The 17052-nt window shown below is 35.9% G+C and overlaps 2 protein-coding genes across 8 annotated transcripts in view; both read right to left on the bottom strand.

The window, feature by feature from the left end:
* LOC127417234 (E3 SUMO-protein ligase PIAS1-like) overlaps window positions 1–3185 on the bottom strand; it is a 38468-nt gene extending 35283 nt beyond the window's left edge. The window contains exon 1 of one of the 2 annotated variants that reach the window (XM_051657097.1): window positions 3154–3185. In XM_051657097.1, the coding sequence (XP_051513057.1) occupies window positions 3154–3177 (24 nt within the window). In that variant the 5' untranslated portion in view covers window positions 3178–3185. The remainder of the gene's footprint in view (window positions 1–3153) is intronic. The other variant, XM_051657098.1, reaches the window with a different exon arrangement.
* Window positions 3186–9052: 5867 nt separating this feature from the next.
* On the bottom strand, window positions 9053–16581 carry skor1b (SKI family transcriptional corepressor 1b). Of its 6 annotated transcripts, none has more exons than XM_051657087.1 (8): window positions 16227–16581; window positions 13546–15307; window positions 12820–12916; window positions 12601–12711; window positions 12446–12520; window positions 11791–11865; window positions 10430–10504; window positions 9053–9687 (listed from the first exon to the last, which is right to left on the bottom strand). In XM_051657087.1, exons 2-8 carry the CDS (start codon window positions 15295–15297, stop codon window positions 9554–9556), a joined length of 2319 nt encoding a protein of 772 aa, XP_051513047.1. In that variant the 5' UTR covers window positions 15298–15307; window positions 16227–16581; the 3' UTR covers window positions 9053–9553. The 6 variants fall into 6 exon arrangements, with proteins under 6 accessions (XP_051513047.1, XP_051513049.1, XP_051513050.1 ...); XM_051657089.1 differs by having other exon boundaries at window positions 9053–9651; XM_051657090.1 differs by having other exon boundaries at window positions 9053–9648.
* Between the last annotated feature and the right edge of the window lie 471 nt (window positions 16582–17052).

The raw sequence follows: 17052 nt of genomic DNA, 5'->3' as shown, positions 1-17052 counted from the left end.
CAAAATCACAACATAATCTCAAAAATAACAAATAAAAAATAAGCTCCCTCTTTAACATGTTTGTGTTTAGTTGTCAGGTAATTGTCAGTGAATTTTGAATTAAGTAAAAATTCACATCATGTATGATCACCACAGATCATCGTTTTCATGATCGATCATTGCTGCCCCTTCCGAGTACTCGTGCCCATCCCTATTCCGTAGTGCAGCTTTAAAGGAATAGTTCACCCAATAATAAAAATTCTCTCATTATTAACTTACCCTGATGCCATCCCAGATGTGTATGACTGTCTTTCTTCAGCAGAACACAAATTAAGATTTTTAGAAAAATGTTAACGCTCTGTAGGTCCTTATAATGTTATTAAACGAGTGCCATCAGGCTGCTGGCTATCTGAAGGTCCAAAAGGCATATTTAGGCAGCATAAAAGTAATCCACACGACTCCAGTCGATCAATTAATGTCTTCTGAAACAAACTGATCGATAAAAAACAGCTTCCTGCCAGCAGTCGAAACATCAGTGACACAAGCGCTATGGCGCGTTCACGCGAGAAGTCTGAAGCGCACGCTTTGCATACAACAGAGGAACGAAAATCACGCAAGAGTTAGTTCATTTCAAACAGCATCCCAGCGCTGGCCGGAAGCAATGATTTAAAGTTTAAAAAAAATTTGATTATCGATTTGCTTCTTACACCAACCTATTGATTTGTTTCAGAAGACATTGACTGATCGACTGGAGCCATGTGGATTACTTGTATGGTGCGTAAATGTGACATTTGGACTTTCAAATAGCCAGCAGCCTGATGGCACCCATTTACTTACATTATAAGGCTCTACAGAGCATTAACATTTTTTTTTTTTTAAATCTTAATTTGTGTTCTGTTGAAGAAAGACAGTCATACACATATGGGATGGCATCAGGGTAAGTGAATAATGAGAGAATTTAAATTTTTGGGTGAACTATTCCTTTAAGCACAAATGACATGGGCTGATTCTGGCTTGGCATACTTCCCATACTACTCCTGCCACATCTGTGTATGGCAGACATAGTAAGAGTAGTATGCCATTCCGAACCCAGCCAACATTTGTGGCATAATGTTGATTACCACCAAAGTTTAAGTTGACTTATCCCTCCTTTTCTTCAAAAAAAGCAAAAATCTGGGTAACAGTGATCACGTATACATACACTTAAAGAGGTTTATTCCAGGTTTTTTGCAGAAAGTGGCGTTCTGAAACGTCATATAAATGAAAACGAAGATTTCCTTATGCTGTTTAAGGGATTAAGAGAAAGTGGTTTAACACAACTAGGTTTCTCCCAGAGAAAGCTGCTTATGTGGCCACGTAAACACATATGCGCTGTTCTAACAGGTTTTTGAAGAGTGCGCATGTGTGTGGAACAGACCACAACAAACGCCATAGGATGAAGCCCAAGTAAACAAACAAGTAAACAAAACATTTCAAAAGTATCGCAAAAAGATGTAAACAATAGGCTATGCATGTTAACATGATTTTAGTGTGATAAAATTGCTTACTAACCTTTTCTGTGAACAGTTATATCCAATTTTACAAATTTGTTACCATGACAAAGTAACGCTGTGAACAACCATTTAAAAAAACTTTAAAGCTCAAATAATACACAAGTTTTAACAGAAGAATTAGCCTAATGTAAGCGGTTTTATAAAGTAAGCTTCACATATCTGCCATTAAAGATTAAACCCTCCAAAAATTGGCGCCATACACTTCCATTGTAAGAGCCTCACTGAAACCTTGATTTCTCGTATTTTAAATGAAAAGGAGGGACGAGTCAAATTACTTTTTTGTAGTAATCAACATTATGCCATAAATGCTGTCGACTGAGCTGAACTCGTATTGAATCTGGAATATTCCTTAAATATTAACAATAAAACTAAATTGCACTGATAGACACTATACCTGAAATCTGTTTAAATGACAGTATTAAATGTTTGTTTACAGTATTAAGATGAATCCTACAATGAAACCTGCAGATAAGTAGTAACACAACAGTATAATAATTTGATAAATTCTACTAAAGACACCTGATAAAATCTGTGAGATTCTTTGCAAACAGTAAACCAAAGGCAGTTTGCTTTTACTAGCGATCTATGTTGTGATTTTTAACAAGAGTACAAAGGTGTTGTATTTGAACATTCACATCATTCAGTAACCTGTTTTGGTCCCAAAATAAACAATGACAGAAACCATAATAAAGTATCTTCACGTCTTGTCTCACCGCAGGACAAACAGGTGTCTTTACACCTCAGATTTTTAACAGAGACATCACCCATGTAAACAGCACAGCTAAACAAATAACTCACAAAACTGTGCATATGTTTATTTCTAACACGTCCTTTTTTTAATAACTAACGGTTAATATTTTCGGTTAATACTACGATTGTCTTGTCTCATCAGATGCTCGATGGCAGACTTATAACCCGTAAGCTTATCCACAAACCGGAAACACTTTTAAACTGCCTTCACAATATTTGCTTAAATCACAGAAAAACTAAAAGAAAAGGGCTGGTTGTGTGAACTTAGTGGTCTGCATTCATAGACAGCATTTTTAAGCATCATACACTCGACTCGAAAGTTCAATACGCGGCTACGCGCCTATGACGGCAAAATACTAAGGTAGCATTTACAAAATACTTAATAAGCAGGCAACTCTTTAGAGTCTAGACTATCAGACACACCACTGATCTGTATTCATAAATGTAGACGGTTAACAGTAGTCCTAACTGTCAAAGCACCGAATCTCCAGCCTGATAGCAGCCTACGCACCACCCACATGCACACCTGCGACTGACTGCTCAGACGGTCTACGGAAATTGTTAAACCCCATTTTACACGTAAAGAGAGGAATTAAAAGTATTAATATCCCAGCTTTGCTCCAGGAGTGATAATTTCTCACGAGCAGATTGGCAGACAGCTGTGCAGGTTAGCTGGCAGCTAGCTGGCTCCATCACAACAATAACACTGTTCCTCCAACCGGGCTACAAACTGTTCATAAAACGCTTTTGAATCTAATATGGCACTTCGTCCCATCTAATGGCAATCAAGCGACTATGTCGAATGGAAAGCACCGCCAAAAAGAGCTTGAATAAAGGCTGTATTGAAAGTAATTTGAGGGCTACACTTTACCTTCAATTCCGCACTCTCCGCCATCTTGTTTCTCTGGCGCAGGCGTGATCAGGGTGTTGGCACGTGACCTGGACGCGCGCTTGTTCAAACGTTCAGTGAGTCGCTCACTAGTTCAAAAATTAGCGCGCGGAAGACACACACACACACACACACACACACACACACACACACACACACACAAAATAATTATGTGCACTACACAGCTTAGTCTATTTATATTTATCCAACATACCATACCTCTTCTGCCATTACATTCCCTTGCTTCTGTATATAACATATTTGTATTTGTATATTGTATAGCCTACGTCAATAGGCTATATATATTGTCCTATTGTGTGTTTCCATATATATTTTATTTTATATTCACTTTTATTTTTATTCTATATTTTTATTATTATCTCTGTCTTGTTGCTGTATTGTTTGTGCACTGGAAGCTTCTGGCACCATGACAAATTCCTTGTATGTGTAAGCATACTTGGCAATAAAGCTCATCCTGATTGTGATGCTGTTTATTTCATAGCATCAAAATCTACACTCAAAAAAAATAATATTAAGATTTACGCATTTCAATGTTATAACAAAATTAAAGAAAATAAAAAACTAAATAAAAAACAAAAAGTGTTTTTCCTACTAAAATATTCCACATAAATATTCAGCTGAGTGTTTTGCTTTCAGGATAAGCAGTTCACCCAAAAAGGAAAATTCTCTCATCACTTATTCATCCTCATGCCATCCCAGATGTATATGACTTTCTTTTTTTCTGCTGAACACAAGATTTTAGAAGAATATTCTCAGCTCTGTAGGTCCATACAATGCAAGTGAATGGTGGCCAGAACTTTGAAGCTCCAAAAAGCTGATAAAGGCATCATAAAAGTAATCCATATTACTCCAGAGGTCTAATCAATGTCTTCTGAAGTGATATGATAGGTGTGGTTGAGAACAGATCAATATTTAAGTCTTTATTTGTTTATTTACAATAAATCTCCACTTTTACTTTCAAATATTTATTCTTTTGTTTTTGGTGATTTGCATTCTTCGTGCAGATCACTACCTACTGGGCAGGGAGGATAATTTATAGGCTAGTAGAAAAGGATTAAAATATTTATCTGTTTCTCATCCACAACTATCATATCACTTCTGAAGACACTGATTAGACCTCTGGAGTAATATGAATTACTTTTATTCTGCATTTATGTGCTTTTTGGTGCTTCAAATTTCCGGCCACCATTCACTTGCATTGTAAGGACATGCAGAGCTGAAATATTCTTCTAAAAATCTTCATTTGTGTTCTGCAGATGAAAGAAAGTCATACACATCTGGGAAAGCATGAGGGTGAGTAAATGATGATGAGAATTTTCATTTTGGGTGAACTAACCCTAAAAGTGTTGTTTGGATAATTTGTAAACATGTATCGTTTTGTTTAGTCTGTTTTAGTCACACATGACTCATCCAGGCTTGGAGCAACGCACCTCTGAAACACTTATTGCTGCGTTGTGTTTACCCCCATTAATTTGACCATTTTTAATGTAGAAAAGAAAAAAAGAAAATGAGAAGCTCAAATGGTTCTTGCCACAAGCGGAGCATGCTTTGTAATTAATGTAATAGCACAAAATGGACTATTTTGGGTCATAATAGGCAGCAGAATGTTTCTGTTTGGATATGTGAGGTAAATAGGATTGGATTGGAAGTATATTCGGATTCGCGTATAAATTGTAATATCAATATCGTTTTGAATGCTAGGTCGAGACAGTTCCGAAAACAATTTTATACCGTGTCAAAAATTATTCCATTGAATTAACCTATACTTCTAGCGTGCTGTGATAACAGTGTCCACTAGATGGCAGACTCACATCTTTTATTGTGAATGCGTCCTTTTAATGTTACTGAGTTGTGAAAGCATTTGCAGATTCGGAAGGCTGAGTAATTAATTTATTCATTCAGTCTTTTTTCTTTCTCTTTAGATGATGAGCATATATATATAGATGTAAAAAAGTTTGGAATAATGTATAGATTTTGCTCTTATGGAAAGAAATTGGTACTTTTATTCATCAAAGTGGCATTTAACTGATCACAATGTATAGTCAGGACATTAATAACATGAAAATTACTATTAAAATGTGAACAAATGTTCAGAACTTCTTAAACTACTTAAAAGAGTTCTCATCAAAAAATCCTCCACATGCAGCAATGACAGCTTTGCAGATCATTAGCATTCTAGCTGTCAGTTTGTCCAGATACTCAGGTGACATTTCACCACACACTTCCTGTAGCACTTGCCATAGATGTGGCTGTCTTGTCGGGCACTTCTCACGCACCTTACAGTCTAGCTGATCCCACAAAATCTCAATGGGTTTAAGATCCATAACACTCTTTTCCAATTATCTGTTGTCCAATATCTGTGTTTCTTTGCCCACTCTAACCTTTTCTTTTTGTTTTTCTGTTTCAAAAGTGGCTTTTTCTTTGCAATTCTTCCCATAAGGCCTGCACCCCTGAGTCTTCACTTTACTGTTGTACATGAAACTGGTGTTGAGCGGGTAGAGTTCAATGAAGCTGTCAGCTGAGGACATGAGGTGTCTATTTCTCAAACTAGAAACTCTGATGTACTTATCCTCTTGTTTAGTTGTGCATCTGGCCTTCCACATCTCTTTCTGTCCTTGTTAGAGCCAGTTGTCCTTTGTCTTTGAAGACTGTAGTGTACACCTTTGTATGAAATCTTCCGTTTTTTAGCAATTTCAAGCATTGTATAGCCTTCATTCCTCAAAACCATGATTGACTGACGAGTTTCTAGAGAAAGCTGTTTCTTTTTTTTTTTTTTTTTTTTTTTTGCCATTTTTGACCTAATATTGAGCTTAAGACATGCCAGTCTATTGCATACTGTGGCAACTCACAAAGACAACGTTAAGCTTCATTTAACAAACCAAATAGCTTTCAGCAGTGTTTGATATAATGGCAAGTGATTTTTTAGTACCAAATGATCACTTTAGCATGATTACTCAAGGATAAGGTGTTGGAGTGATGGCTGCTGGAAATGGGGCCTGTCTAGATTTGATCAAAAATGACTTTTTTCAAATAGTGATGGTGCTGTTTTTTACATCAGTAATGTCCTGACTATACTTTGTGATAAGTTGAATGCCACTTTGGTGAATTAAAGTACCAATTTCCATCCAAAACAGCAAAATCTGTAGTGTGTGTATATATATATATATATATATATATATATATGAAGCTAATACTTATAATTATAATTATCATACTTCAGCAAATAATTTTGCTTATTTGTGTAGGAAAATCAAATGTGTATTAAATCAAACTGATGAACCATTGCAGATAGTACAATATATTTTGTAGGGGAAGACAAGTTGGTCCTGTAGACCAGTATGGCAACCTGAGTATGACAATGAAGTTTAGAAGGTGCAATCTATTGAAAGTGAGTTCACTAAAGACAGTGTTCTTCACGCTTGCAATGGCAGAAGTCAGCAATACAGCAAAACAGGTTCCCAATGAGTTAAAGGAGCAAACTGACTGAGAACGCAGAAGTAATTATAGCAATGGAAAAATCAATTTACATAACCTCTACAGGTTCTAGGATCCTGATAAACTAAAACAATGAGGTCTGAGAAACCTTTTCAAATATGTGATACATCTGACTACAAAACAGCAGTGTTTTTAAAGACAATGCATTCATTATTATCTTATTTTCAAGAGAGATGAGTTGTGGTCTTCTCTTGTGATATCAGTGAAGTACTCGTTTTGTGAAGATGATTGGCTAGAGGGTTAGCTAAGAGTTACCCCACACACTTGGGGTAAAAAGTCTCCAGGGGCTTTATAATGTTATAGTGTAGATATGGGGGCAATAGTTATAGTGCCAAATTTGTCAACTAATGCAAATACATTTTGAGACAGAAAGATGCTTTTTTGAGTAACAAATTAAGATAAAGTTTATTCAAAATAACTACTTTAGAAAAGGGTGCACCATTTCCTGTTAATTTCAATCACATTTGGCATTTCATAAAATCTCAAGTTTTCTATAAACAAATGAATGTCCATTGTGATTGGATCAGTCAATGAGCCCATTTTGAACATTTTTCAAAACAAATCTATTCACCCCACTTAATGGGGGACTTTAGCCCCTGCAACAAGGGGGTTTTTACCCCAAATACTATCCTTTCACTTATTGGACAAACTGTAAAAAAAAAAAAAAATCCTGTTGTTTAAAAAAAAAACAAAAAAAAAAAAAAACTGGCAGCTGTTTACAGAACAACCTGTAAATTTTACAGATTAAAACGGTTGTTTTTACTGTATATTTTATGGTGCAGTACTGTCGTTTATATTATTAAATGATGAACTTAATATATTAACCTTCTGACACTGTAAAAATCTGCTTTTCACTTTATAAGGTATTGTTAATTACCGTAAAAATGACAGAAGAGCACATAATGACATGAAGTTCACCAATTGTGTCTCTTCCAGGAGCAATGACTAATAAACATGTAGAGACAGTGCTCAGTGTCACTCACACAAACACTAAACACCATCAGGGTAACACATATTAAATTAAAATAATGCAGTAAACATTAACTAAACTACATTAAATATATACACCCCAATGTACATAACTGATATTAAAAATAAGAAGAAACATAACTATTCCCATAAAATATAATGAAATATGATGAGTCACGCAGGGAATTCTGGGAACACCCGATTACTGTTTTTTTTTATTTATTTTTTTATACAGTAATTTTAAAAATAATTTACTGTAAAAAGTACATGTACTCTCTTGTTAAACATAATATTATTTTTTACCGTTAATTATACAAGAAAATCATACTTTTTACATCTAAATTTATTTATTTATTTTTTCAACATTTTACCATTAAACTACATGTATTGTATTTAAAAAAAATTATGTATATTTTACGGTAACTACTCGTTAACCAATTTATGTTTTTTTACTGTAGCATTTTTACAGTCATTTACCGTTAAAATTACAGATATTTTTTACAGTGCAGTTATCGAAAAACTTTTAATGCTCACATGTGTTTCATGCTTGAGCATGAGACAAAAAGCATAAGATCAGCATAAAAATTAACTATAAAAAAAACTAAAAGTCTTTCATTCGTGATTAATTGGACCATACAATGATCAATAAATTAAGTACTACATAAGTGCCTATCTACTTTTTGAAAGCCAGGCTAAATAGGTGAATAATGTATATGCATTCTTGGCACAGGCCAGACCATCAGTCACCTCTCAATTAATAAATACACACTAAATTGTAAAACTATTAAATGATTAAAATCATGACACAAATAAATGCACTTGATTAAGAAGACCAATTAACTATTGATTATATAATAATGATAAACAATTTGTAAATGTATTCAGCTCATCAATAAAGAGGAAGTTATAATAAAACTTAAAGGTTAAGACAGTACAAGGGTGGGGGATCATAAATCCACCCCTTCAATATGGACAATAAGTAAACGAGTAGTAAACTCAGAGGAGCATATAGACGATAAAGCTTATAGTTGCATTCACTTCCTCTCAGCTGCAGAGTATGAAACTTCTTTGATATCTGTAATGATCAAAACTGTCATAAAGATACAATGTAAACATAAATACAGTCATATTCAATTAAATACTGTATGTGTGTGAATAATAAACTAAGATCCTGATATACAGGTCATGTTGTTCTTTGACAATAGTAAACAATTAAAAGTAGTTCATTTGTCTGATGTACCATGAAACAACCACAAGAACACCCTGCACTTCATTGGGCTGCACCCTCTCCAGGGGAAAATTGCAGCTGTGAATAACACAGAAGCAAATGTGGTTCATTGTTATGGAAATAGACAAAATAAAGACTGACTCTCAAACAAGATCATTTAATTCACATTTGAGTAATTAGGGCTGCCAATTTAAAGTGCTTTACATCAATAATTTACAAAGTTGCAGATGAGAATAAACAGCCAGCATGGACATGGAATAAATAAAATAATACAAAAACATAAATTATAGTAGCATCTAATTTAAACAATGTGTCCTAACATATCACTAACAAAAAGGGTATCACGGGATACATTACAAATATATGCATTGCACATAGCCACTTACCAGTGATTTCTAGCTGATGATAATATTTATAATGGAATGTAATTTTTTTTTTTTAATAATGCAATTTTCTAGAACTTTATATAAATTATACAGTACATACAGTGAGTCTAAAAACACTTCTGTGAATGAAAATGACTTTATTACAGTGTAAGAGCTAAAATATTACAGTACACACTTGCTTATTCCAGGTCTAATGGTTGACAGTGTTTTGCAGAGAAAAAAGTACATTTTATTTGACACAACAGTATTTCTAAAGAACACTCTTGACTAGAATGGGTATCCATCAAGGTGGTAAAAGAGGAGGCTTGAAGGTGCAGGTCCCAGTGCAGTGACGAGGTGTCAGCATCTTACACGAAAAATGGTGAAGCGCGTCGTGAGCTTCTGGGAAAAAAGTGGATGGATCGTTTAAAACAAAAGCTATGTGAATATTATTGTGTTGGTGTATGTGCGTGTGCGTGGGCATAAAGAGAAACGGGGAGTAAGAAAGACAGAAAATGCATTCGAGGTCAATAATTCTTGTTTATAATTAGAATAATTACTATAGCACACTGAATAACACACTATGGCTCAATTCTTGCTCTACTCACAAATTTATGGAATCAACCTTATACAAATAAAACAAAAATCTGGCTGTTAAGGCTTATCAAAAATATTTAAGGTTGCTGTTCTTAATTCAGTCACACTGCTGCACAGAAGGATTTCTCCACACTTCACAGTGAAAGGTTATAAGTCATTTAGTTCCCTTGAAACGCTAACATTTGCTTGCCATTGCCAGAATCAATTACCTTTTAACTTCTGCTGAATAGTATAACAAGTCTTTCTTTCATGGTCCAACTCACTGCACAAAGTGTCCTGAGATATGAGATAAAGCATATCTCAGGTGTTAAAGGCCAATTTTTGTGCTTCTCCTCTACACATTTTGAAACTGGATCTGTTTTGTGAATGAGCTCTTGTGGCATTCAAGTGTACGCACTTCAGAAGCTGACAAACTAAATCAATACTCTGTCTATGCCACTCTTACGCAGCAGTGAAAAATGTATCGGTATGCACCTGGACACAGTCTGGTATGGTATGCTGTATTTTTTTTTAGTAAGGACCACAGAAGTCTTAAAAGGATGTTAACAGTTCTAGAACAGATAGTAGGATGTTGAACGCTTACCTCGAACGATCTGGAGTTGCTGCACCATTTCCTCCCTGTATGAGAGCTCCCTTTTCATTTGGTCTTGAAAACTGTCTAAGAAGAAAACGTGAGGTAAATACAATATTAGAAATTAGTGTCATTAGACTTTTACAGCCATAGAGCGATTTTTATGTATATTTTACTTTGTGCATCTTAAATTAAGAAAATCTAACTTGGAAAAAACTTTTTGTTTGTCATCACTGTATATACAACATAAATGCTTACAACACACAAATTACAAACTTTTATAATAATATGTTCATGACCACATATACAACATAAATGTTTACATACAATTTAATTATACAGTGATATGCAAAAAAAATTTATACAAATAACAAATTCTGTAATTTTACTAATTTATTATAGTTCATAGTTAATAATTATTTAAATGTGACACTGTTTTATATTTTATGTATTCTTCGTAATATTAACAAACTAAAATATGTTGTTTGCATATTTGTTTTTCAGTTCCAGTGTTTTAAAATTGTGCACAGCCAACTTTACAGTCGTGACATCATGGGGTGAAATCATGGACATTGCATGAATCAAGAATCATTTGACCTTCTGTTGACTTGCTGAACATTTCCCCAAGCTTCAGTATTTTGGTTCTGTTGCTATATTTGCATTTTTTCTATATCATTCATTCTTCTATTTTATAAAGATGTTAAGTTCCTGCTGACGAAAAGGAGCTCCACAGCATATTGCTATATTGCACCAAACATCACTGTATGCATGGTGTTATTTATTCATTTTTCAGAGGTATGGGGCGGGCAGTGTTATCACACATAACACTAAATTTTGGCTAAACAGTTCTGTTTCAGCTGATCAAAATCTTTCCACAGGTCATGAATTTTAGCTAATTCCAGACTTCATGTGCATCATGTGCATTATGTTTGACTGGTGCAACTCTATTCTACTGAGCTTTAAAACTCCAAGTGATTGTTAAAATCTTTTTCGCATCTTTTGCAAAAACATAATTAATTTGTAATGCATTTATACCAATTTAGATCAATTCAAAATACAGAATATATTCAAAAAATATATTAAGACTATTTTAAGACATGACGCAATGTCACAAAATCAACATTCGGTTTGTAGGAATAAAAATAACACAGAACTACATTTCCATCAATGACATTTTAGGATGACTTACACTACATTGTAAGTTGCTTTGGTAAAAAAATAAAAAGCATCTGTTTTAATGAACTTCAATGTAAATGACTTCAGCATTATCAGAGAATTGGTTACTACGCTGATATTTTGCAAGGCACTGTATATAGTTTTACATTTTAGAATATAACTATATATTAAAAGAATATGCATAAAAAAAACCCTACCTTTTAGATTCTGGAACTCACGCTCCAACTTTTTTCTAAGCTCAACTTGTTCCACAAGTTGTTTCTGCAATTCCTCTGTTAAAATAAATAAATAGGAGGATTGTCAAATTTTTTAAAAAGTACTTTGAATTACAGAAATCTCTCACTCGCCACAATAAGCTAAATGTTTATGCCATCCTTTATTATAAAAACTGCTGTGTCATGGAAGTCATAGGTTCCATAATACAAATTCATGAATGTCTGTGTTGTAACCATTTTCTTTTCTGTTTTTGTGTATATGTGGACCTGTGGTAATGCCCACTCTTGTAGCCTATACCACTGGAAAAATATAATTGTTTTATTTTATTATGTGATTTTTTTTTTTTTACATTTATTTAGGTATATGGACTGTATTGTAGACATGAAATATAGTCCCACAATCAAGCTTGTAGATCAGTTACAACAGCACACACCCCATGGCATTTAGCAATCTTGTTATATTTTGTTAATAAATGAAACGGATGATTTTCTGTTCGTTGTGATTAACAATAATAATTGCTGCTCACAGAAAATGAAAAGAAAAGCGCTTTCCAAGTGGAGATTGTTGTATTTTTCCTGAATTAAAAAAAAAAATAAATAAATAAAAAAAAATAAAAAAAAAAGCGTAAAATAATACCTTTGGCCATATTCTTGATGTCTTTATCAATCAAGGATTTCCTGCTGCCGGCGGGTTTTCTTATTGTTTCCTCATCTGCACAAATAGCAAATACAGAATAATGAAAATCAACAGATTAATGTTGAATTTCGGGCAACAGAGAAAATGGGACCTACCATCATTGCTTTCCTTCAGGCGCTCCTCAGGGACGTTGGCTTGGTCCTGATGAATTTTGGGTTCCATCTCCTCCACTGTCGATGAAGGCTCTTCTTCATGCACGTCTTTAACTATAGGCAAATAAATAGTTAGAAATACAGCACATTAACAAGTATTTTTTTATTATTATAATTTTTTTTTTTTTTTTTAAGAAATAAATGAAATGAAAATAAGCCTACCATTCGGCTCCATCGAGTCGCGTTGGTAAGTGGTCGTTGATCCAAAATAAGAGGTGCTCATTTGATGCATGTGTTGGTCTCTTTCACGCGAATACACCTGTAAAATTAAGCAGACAATTATTTGTAATTATCTATAATTTTACTATTTATTTATAAATATCCTCTCGAGGCTTTAGTGGGTCAGTTTCAATGTGATTATTAAATTCAGTGTGGAACCTCCGCTATTAAGATTAAACAGGCTACATCTTTAAAGAATTAAGATTATGAAAAGCCTTATCTATGACCACTCACAACAAATTCGCTGAATTCATTAGTAGATAATTTATTTATTTATTTATCTTCATAACATTTTATCGTTGCAAAAATAAATAAATAAATAAATAAATAAATAAATAAATAAATAATAATTAGCCGAATCATGATTAGGTTAAAATGAAAACAAGCTTATATATATATATATAAACGAAAAAAAGAAAGAAAAAAACAATACAAAACAACAACAACAACAAAAAAAGGTAATAAATAAATAAATCGAAAATATTTACTAAGCAATTGGTTAAGGCTGTTATAATAGAACAGGTTTCATAATTAAGTTTCCATTTTCTTCAAGCGGATTTCAGATCTCTGTGTTAATGTAGAGAATATTCAAATGATTGGTATTTATATTTGAGGATATCTTTGCTATTAGTACAAAACCTGAGGAATTATGCGTGGAATTATACTCACTTCAAAACGCGTCGTGTGTTTATTGCTCTCAAACGACTTGCCGTGGCTCTCCAAGTCTGACTGCCGTTTTTCGCTTGAATTGACCGAATGTAGATCACTCATGGTGATTATTTGGCTGTTTTCTTGTTCTTGAACTTTAACCCCCTCGCTTTGCGCTACGGTCGACCCGGGGGGACTCCGCCGGTCATCCACAGACAGCTGCAGACATTCGTCATCTTCGTGTACCTTATGTGACTCCACATCCACATCCGGGTCGTCCACACTGTCTACATCAGGAGAAACTGATCTATAGCTAGAACTTTCACTCAAGAAATCTGGTGAAAGATAGCCAGATCGGGGACCAGAATATGGACCCCTGTTGCCATAGAGTTTTGCGATGCTCTCAACATCTTTAACAACTGGCCTGAATGCTGATATGTAGCTTATTTTTCTCGGAGTAGCTGGCATCCCTTCTGCTGACCTGCTCTCGTCTCCGGATTTATCCTCTTCATTCCGGGCAGACTGAGTGCTGGAGCACCGTTCGTTTTCAAGCAGACTGTCTTTGGGAGTGCTCGTGCTTCGGTCACTTTGCTCAGACAGATCTAGATCGCTATGTGTGGCGCATAACACGTCAGATGGAGGCTTAGGTTGGGCATGGTGGTATGTTGGCATGGCCAGGCTGCCTGTTGTGGGCCAAAACATCGGAAAGGAGGGATATGCACTGTCCTTAGCGCTCGGCCAGAACACACCTGACAGGTTTGTTTTGTTTGGCTCACCGATCACCACACCGTCGTCTTTCTTTTGACACAATCCAAACGCTGGAAACCCATATGGATGTGGAAAGAGTGGTGGTGGGATTTTCTGTAACATCCCAAAACTTTTGCTGGGCACTGGAATGACGGGGTAACTACGGATGCTGCTCGGCATGGTGACGGCCCCTCTGTCATCCTCACAACGGAGAGTTTTGTGGGGCACCTCAGATGGTTCCCCCTGGGGCTGACCTCCTGGTCCTTGTGTACGAAGCGGGGATGAACCATCAGACCTACCGACTGGCAGCGTCCTCTTGCGGCTGCCCCCGTTGAACATTGCTTTTACGTCTTCCCAGGCATGGGCCAAGTCCTCCGGTGAGTTTTTATCGGACAGTTTTAAGTGTCTCCTCCACGAGTTGAAGTTCGCAGCGTCGGGTTGTGTGTATTTGGAATCCGGCATGCGATGAGAGTGAAATATGAACTTATTCGGAGAGAAATACATGTTGCAGAATGAACATTTAATACATTTCGCTCTTGAGCTATTGTACCTGGTTGGGATGAAATTGCCCCGGCTGCCCCACGCGCATTCATGTGACACATCAAAAGCGAAATTTTCTGGTAATTTCGGGGGGCTGTGCGCGCCGAGGAATGACTTGCAGAGCCTCTCGGCCTCTCGCTTTGTGATCATTCCGCAGCGTCTCGAGGAAATGGGCATTGCCCCCGCGCGCCTGAGAATTTCCAACTGGACCGGAGTGCACTGCACACAGGTGATGCCCAGGGCCACACGCCGGTTGTGGATTTCGTTATAACTGTAGTTCTTCAAAAGAGTGTTGGATATTTGGGCCAGGCAAAGTCTCTCCTGGCCGTCTATCACGAGTGAAACGATCGGTATTCCGTATAAAGACGTCTCACTGACTTGGTTCGGCTTCAGTGTTGGGCCAGTGTAAGACTGCGGGTCTTGCTTAGAGTTCGGCGAACAGCTGGCGTCTCTTCCAGCCGGCAGCTGATTTGGGATAGATTCCATTCCTGGAAATCTGCGAAGAAGGTGACAAAGGACATTTTAAGGACACTATTGTAAATCCAAGACTGTCCTTCGTAACAGCATTTTTCCTGAGAACGATAAACATAATAATAATAATAATAATAATAATAATAATAATAATAATAATAATAATAATAACAAAAGGCTAATATCAAGAAGAAGAAACTAACACTCTAAAAATGCAAACTACATTATACCTGTATTTGATGCACCACTAATGGCCGCTTCTTCAGGCTTCAATTATCCAAGTTATCTGCCTAAAGATTTTTGTACACATAATGAGATCATCTTGTTAAGTCTTTTATTTATTTATTTATTTTTTGCCTCGAAATTCTGGAAGTTCCTCGTGGTGCGTATTTTGCCAATTTTTATTTAGGTAGGCTAGCTACTTACAGCCTATGTATGTTTCCAATACAAGTTCACTTTTTTTTTCCTTTAAAGACCGTTTTAAAAATGTAAACAAGTGTTGTGTCAAAACAGGGATTAAAGTGAAAAGAGCAGATGTCATGCCGAAGAGCTTTACAAACGTGTATTAACCACTATAAGACGCTATATTAATTAGAACTAGCCAATTATGGATGGACTTTACGTCTTTTATCTATTGTTGCCAAAACGAACAATAAATAAGATATTTTCATCATAACCCCTTTTCTGTTTACCATGTTTTTCAGGTAAACTTTTCAGAACTGTACCAGTAAATTGCGCATTTTACTCCAATTGACCACAATCTGCTCATATAAGTAAAAATAATATGTATATTTATAGAAAAGCTACGCATGCGTTAACTTCAAAACAAAGAGACATTTGGACAAGCGGTTTGGTTATTTAACTACGCAGTTCTTCCTCATTTCCATCTGTCTCTGAACAATTATGATCAACTGAAACAATCGTTTCTAAGAGACAAATCTCACCTTTTTATAGAAGAACGCGAAGTGCCTTTTATCTGTTGATGAAAAACGCGTAGCCTATTGGAAACCGCCTATCCGTCCTCTATCCGCGCGTTCAGGTTACCAGACGCCTTGGATTCCCGTCGATCTGGTATGAAATGTCCACGAGCGTTTGTTTGTTTGTTTTCTATCAGGTCTATTAGAGCGGGTGGACCTGCATTCTACTCGGCTCTCCCGCGACTAGTGTTGAGGTGCGCGCGGAGGGTGACCACATAGTAGTGCGGACCTCAACGACACAACCACTGAAGACATTAGACAGCGTTCCAGTGACAGCTAAACTAATGGCGAGGCACCCCCACTTAGCGCCAGCATATTTACATTAACTATTTGCCTTCGGGACCAATGGGGACGACATTGAGTCAGTGCTGTCATTGAGGCCTGGAGACGTTTAAAGTTCACCACGTGATCTTTTAACACACGCAAGTGATTGCTTGTGCTTGCATGTGTGCGGGGGCGTGCGTGGCATTTACAAAGAATTGATATGCTGTATATAGGAAGAGATTTTGAACTTGGTGAGGAAAACGGGTCTATGTGTTGGTGTAAGTTTAAATGGATCAGAACCTGTTTAAATATGCCTATTTTCTCAGTTGTCTCACAAATATTGGTGAATCTACTTATCTTTTTTGCATGATGGGCTTTTAAAAATCGTACCCCTCATCATAGATCAGAAGGCTAATTTACCACATAGGCTACTACAAAAAAGTAACCGCGTATACGCGGTTATAAGAGTCAGTTGATTAGGTCTAGGAGCATATTAAAGCTACTATTAACAAAACGTTAACAAAAGCAG

The sequence above is a fragment of the Myxocyprinus asiaticus genome, chromosome 26 (genome assembly GCF_019703515.2).
Source record: "Myxocyprinus asiaticus isolate MX2 ecotype Aquarium Trade chromosome 26, UBuf_Myxa_2, whole genome shotgun sequence".
NCBI lineage: Eukaryota > Metazoa > Chordata > Actinopteri > Cypriniformes > Catostomidae > Myxocyprinus > Myxocyprinus asiaticus.
Note: the sequence above shows the minus strand (reverse complement) of the source record. Positions and strands in the feature narration are given on the sequence as shown.